The sequence below is a fragment of the Euwallacea similis genome, chromosome 5 (genome assembly GCF_039881205.1).
Source record: "Euwallacea similis isolate ESF13 chromosome 5, ESF131.1, whole genome shotgun sequence".
NCBI classification, from domain to species: Eukaryota; Metazoa; Arthropoda; class Insecta; order Coleoptera; family Curculionidae; genus Euwallacea; species Euwallacea similis.
In genome coordinates this window covers 647,418-652,644 of record NC_089613.1, presented here as the reverse complement: position 1 = coordinate 652,644, position 5,227 = coordinate 647,418, and the positions used below count along the sequence as shown (strand labels likewise).

General features: G+C 34.7%; 1 protein-coding gene across 3 annotated transcripts in view; it reads left to right on the top strand.

The window, feature by feature from the left end:
* The first annotated feature begins 1,255 nt into the window (after positions 1–1,255).
* The window catches only part of LOC136409190 (xylulose kinase), a 55,293-nt gene continuing 51,321 nt past the window's right edge, over positions 1,256–5,227 (top strand). Inside the window, exons 1-8 of one of the 3 annotated variants that reach the window (XM_066390546.1) lie at positions 1,256–1,596; positions 3,290–3,422; positions 3,844–3,947; positions 4,001–4,180; positions 4,236–4,337; positions 4,395–4,680; positions 4,733–4,993; positions 5,047–5,217. In XM_066390546.1, coding sequence (XP_066246643.1) covers positions 1,549–1,596; positions 3,290–3,422; positions 3,844–3,947; positions 4,001–4,180; positions 4,236–4,337; positions 4,395–4,680; positions 4,733–4,993; positions 5,047–5,217 — 1,285 coding nt within the window. In that variant the 5' untranslated portion in view covers positions 1,256–1,548. The remainder of the gene's footprint in view (positions 1,597–3,289; positions 3,423–3,843; positions 3,948–4,000; positions 4,181–4,235; positions 4,338–4,394; positions 4,681–4,732; positions 4,994–5,046; positions 5,218–5,227) is intronic. The other 2 variants (XM_066390545.1, XM_066390547.1) reach the window with 2 other exon arrangements.

Sequence of the window (5,227 nt, the reverse complement as noted above, 5' to 3'; positions counted from 1 at the left end):
TTTTGTTTTTTAAATCTCCCAATTCCCTAAATTAATATTTCCTGCAGAACTTTAGGGACTTTCTACCTGCGATGCATAATTCAAATAATGTAAGATTATAATGAAATTTTAAAATAAAGTGGAAACCAAAATTTAAACAATCTGTATAATCTACATTCTTTATCCAAGTGCTGATACAGCAGATTAAACCATGCAAAAACTCCTCCTGATCGATACTTAACAGAAAGTATCTGTTCCTGCAGGACATAAGTAATCAAGAAGATAATTTCCTGATACATTTTTTAAATTAACTATGTATGAGAAAATTCCGTTTTATAATTTGAAAAATTGGGATGGCTTTCGAAGGTATTTGAAAAAACTTCAATTTTGAAAAAATGGTTTTATTTCTTCCGCAGTTCATTTGATGAGAGTAACTCAAAATTATTGACACTTTTTAATTATTGCAACTTTATCTCTTCTACAACACGATAATGTTATATTTGAAATTCGACGTTTCGATTCTCAATAACAATAATCAATTTTGTTTTTCATATCCACACTATGTTGATTTTTCTACATAAAATTTGGTACTTTTGAACGACGTTACAAAAATCTGGGCCGTATCAAGAAGGATTTTAAGAGAAATGGACAAAAAGTCAGAAAAAAAGGTTACCTTCATCCTTATGAATTTTGTCAATTCCTTAGATTTGAGTAGCTTAGTGTATGCATTACTATCTTTCTTAGGCTTTGATAAGTTATAGAGATTTCTTTTAAAAATTGATAATTTTGAACGACAATGCAAAAGTCAGGGTCGTACTATCAAGAGTTTGAAAAACGTACAAAAAAATCACAGCAGACAACTGTCTTTCTCAAGACTCCAAAGCTAATAAAGATTTGTTTAAATATAAATTGAACAATTTCAAGTTTTTTCTCATATATAAATCAGTGACGGAACCATCCCTTATTGGAATAAAAATAAGAGAATTAATTTATCAATAAATGCTCGAAAAGAGGGAAGAAATTGGCAACATCGTGCCTATTTTCAAAACTGGTTATCGCTCTTTGACAGTTCTCAGGTTCTCACGTGCGGCCACCGTTAACTTGGGAGGGAGTGTTGCCGAATGCAGCAAAAAATTTAGGAGTTTGGATACTTTTCCTTGCAGATCTAAGATGTATTACAAAATGTGCCTTTATATTGCAGCCTTTGTACTAAAATAAAGCAATTTCTTTTTAATCTAACTGTATCATCAACGCCTTGACCCATTGCACAACCTCTTGGCTTATATTACTTCGACCGTTCTCGCGGATTTCCGGGAAAAAAATTAGTGAAAGCCGACGATTCAACGATTATCAACCGCTTCATGCCCACCACATTTTGCGTCATTCATTCTGTAAACTCTGTGTTTGTTATTACATATTAGCGTTAGTCAGCGTGTAGCGTAGCGTAGACCCATGTAGCACCGTTATTCTACCAAGCTTATGTGGTTGTTTCAAGCGATTTTGGACGAGTTTCCAGGATAATTCAAGTGGTGTAAGCTGCGCAGAAACGAGGCGAGTTTGCGCATCATCATGACAGAGGAACGTAGCTTTTTGGGCATTGACTTGAGCACCCAACAGGTGAGAAAACACGCTAAATGAGTCATTTTAATAGATGCAGCAATAATTGGTCTTGCGGTTATCGATAAAATGCGGGACCGCTCTTGATCTTGTGGGTCGATATTTCTTTGCGCGTGTCACCGAAACATTTTATACAGAGTTTTCTGTGGTTTCAAAACAAAATTTTAACGGCTTATCTGCTCATTGGAGATATACAGGGTGTTCCAATTTATAATAGCAGTACTTCAACAGTTGATAGAAGATATTTTTTAAGATGAAAACGTTATATAAACATATATCTAAAACATTTCAGTTTTTGAGATACAGGATGGCAAACGTCAAATGGTTTTTTAATTTTTTTTAAATAATTCCCACAAATATTAAGATACAGTCATGAAATTTTATATTTTTGGATTTTTCGTAGCGCCGGATCCATATTTGTCAAATTTTTTTCAAATTTACAGAGGGCGCCATATGTAACGTAATATTGGATGTTAAAATTATGATAACTTTTTTATGCCTCCCTGTAGCAACTTTTTTTAAATCAAAATGGACTCCCCGTTCTTTTTCCCTAAAAAGATACTCTTACTATAAATTGCTAAAAGTCACTGTTTTCGAGATACATATTTGGAATTTGGTCCCTGGCAGTACAATCTGTTTCCATATATAAGTTGCCATTTGATAATACTATAAATAGTTTATTTTGTTATTATTACTATTACCATTTATTATTATTATTAAAAATATAAAAATTAGCAAAATAAACTATTTATAGTATTAACAAATGGCAACTCCCATATGGAAGCAGATTGTACTGCCAGGAACCAAATTCCATACATATCTCGAAAACAGTGTCTTTTAGCAATTTATAGTAAGAGTACCTTTTTTAGGGAAAAAAGAACGGGGAATCCATTTTGATTAAAAAAAAGTTGCTACAGGAAGGCATAAAAAAATTATCATAAGTTTAACATTCAATACTACGTCGCATATAGCGCCCTCTGTAAATTTGACGAAAATTTTAACAAGTATGGATCCAGCGCTGCGAAAAATCCCAGAATATCAAATTTCATGACTGTATCTTAATATTTGCACGAATTATTTTTAAAAAATGAAAAAAACATTTGACGTTTGCCACCCTGTATCTCAAAAACTGAGATGTTTTAGATATATGTTTATATAACGTTTTCATCTTAGAAAAATATCTTCTATCGACTGTTCAAGTCCTGCTATTATAAACTAGAACACCCTGTATACAGAATAATATAGATAAGAAATATAAACAATTATAAATAATTTCGAAACTTTTAATTATACAGGTTGCCCGTTTCTATAGCTCAACTATGGAAATAGAAAAGGAAAAGTATCATTAATTTTGAATTATTTATCAAATAAACTGAGTGAAAAAGTGAAGAGATTTTTCAAAATTTCAGTTTTTTTCGAATACCTCAGAAAATCATTGGAATGTTTTCAATTTTAAAACGTCAAATTCTTAAACTCTAAATTGCGCAACTTTACTCCGATTTAGCCAACCTTCTGTCTTATGATTACCGGGATCGTCATGGTTGAGCTCGAAAACCGGCCACTCTGTATACAAGTTGAGAAAGTACACTTTCGTAGCATCAACCAAACTCGCGCCCTATCGATCAATTATACATTTTTCAAGATTATTCAAAAATACTTTACAGGGTGTGACAAAATTTCCTTCTTTTTTCAGCTAAAAGCGGCCATCGTCAATGACAACTTAGAAATTCTCCACGAAGCTTCCGTAGTTTTTGAAACTGATTTGCCGGAATTCCGATCTCAGGGTGGAGCTGTGATAGACAAATATGACTCCAACTACATCACCGGTAAATTGTAGTTGATATTCCGTTTTGTAGCGTTAAAAAAAACCTACTTGATTTTTTTCTATGTGGATTTGTAAAGAATACATGAACTGACCTATTTGATTTTGTTTCATAAATCTGTTTACAAATCTAGCAATAATAATTTCACAAGTTTTTAAACAAAAACGAAGTGATTTAATATTTTTAGGCATATTAATATGTTATAACTTAAGTGTACAAGAAGTCCTTTAAAGCACGCGCGACATGTTAGAACTTGATGCGCTGCAGATCTGTTTGCAGACTGCAAACCAAAACCGACCTGATTTTCTCTATTGATAGCAACCAAACGCGAATTGACTTGATTTTTCTCCCAAACATGTTTATACCTAACCTGACGTGACTTTATTAATTTACCCACAAATAGCTGTTTTTTTTTTACTTTCAGCCCCCATTATGATGTGGGTGAAAGCTTTTGATATTATTATGGACAGACTAATTGTAGCTGGGGCTGATTTCTCTCAAATTGCGGCCATTAGTGGGTCTGCACAGGTATATTATTACAGCAATTAGAGAACTTTAACATTACAATCTCTCCATCATAGCAACATGGATCAGTTTATTGGCAAAAAGGGGCTGGGAAAACCTTGGACAATTTAGATCCGGGCCAATTTCTACATGAGCAACTCAGTCACTGCTTTTCCATCACTAACAGTCCTATATGGATGGACAGTAGTACCACTAAGCAATGCAAGGAGTTGGAGGTGGCCGTGGGAGGACCTGAGGTATACGAGAAATGACCATTTTCTTCTTTAACGTTTTTCATTAAAAAAATATAAGGAATTGGCGAGGATAACAGGATCTAGGGCATATGAGAGATTCACTGGGGCGCAGATTGCAAAAATCTATCAAAACCGACCAGATGCTTATAAAAACACTGAAGTATGTTTTCCTCGATATAACGAAAGCTTCAAGCTTTTTATTTTAAAAATATTTCAGCGAATTTCTGTTGTGAGCAGCTTCGTGGCCAGTATTTTCTTGGGCAAGATCGCCCCCATTGACCTCACAGACGGCTCTGGAATGAATTTAATGGACATCAGAAGCAAAACATGGCACCAGCCCCTTCTAGATGCCTGTGCCTTGAATCTTAAAGAAAAGTTAGGACTACCAGTTCCATCCACCACCAATATAGGTCCAGTTTCCAACTATTTTACTGAAAGATACCATTTCTCCCCCAATTGTCGAGTTATAGCTTGCATGGGAGACAATGCAGGATCTTTAGTAGGTAATTTTTTTCCATAGTTTCTTGGAAATTTTCGACCGTAAAAAATGTCCAGGAATGGGGCTTTCCGAGGGTTGGCTGGCAGTGAGCTTGGGAACCAGCGATACTGCCTTTCTGTGGCTAACAGAGCCTAAATTGGTGCTTGATGGACATGTGATTTGCAATGCCATCGATGAAGATGCCTATATGGCCTTATTGTGCTTTAAAAATGGGTCTTTAACCAGGAAAAGGATCAGGAACAGCTGTGCAGAAAGATCTTGGAATATTTTCAATCAGTTGTTAGAAAGCACTCCAAGAGGAAATTTTGGAAATATGGGTTAGAAACACAAGTTAAAAAAAATGTAAATCTCTTAATATTTCTTATCTTAGGATTGTATTATGACGTAAACGAAATTCTCCCCTTTCTGAAGGGTGATTTTCGGTTCAGTAAGACTCAACGCGTGGCGAAATTTTCCAGTTTGGAAGTGGAGGTGAGGGCATGTGTTGAAGGGCAGTTTATTGCCATGAGATCCTATGCGGAAGAGTTTGGGTTAAATATTGGTAGGTTTGG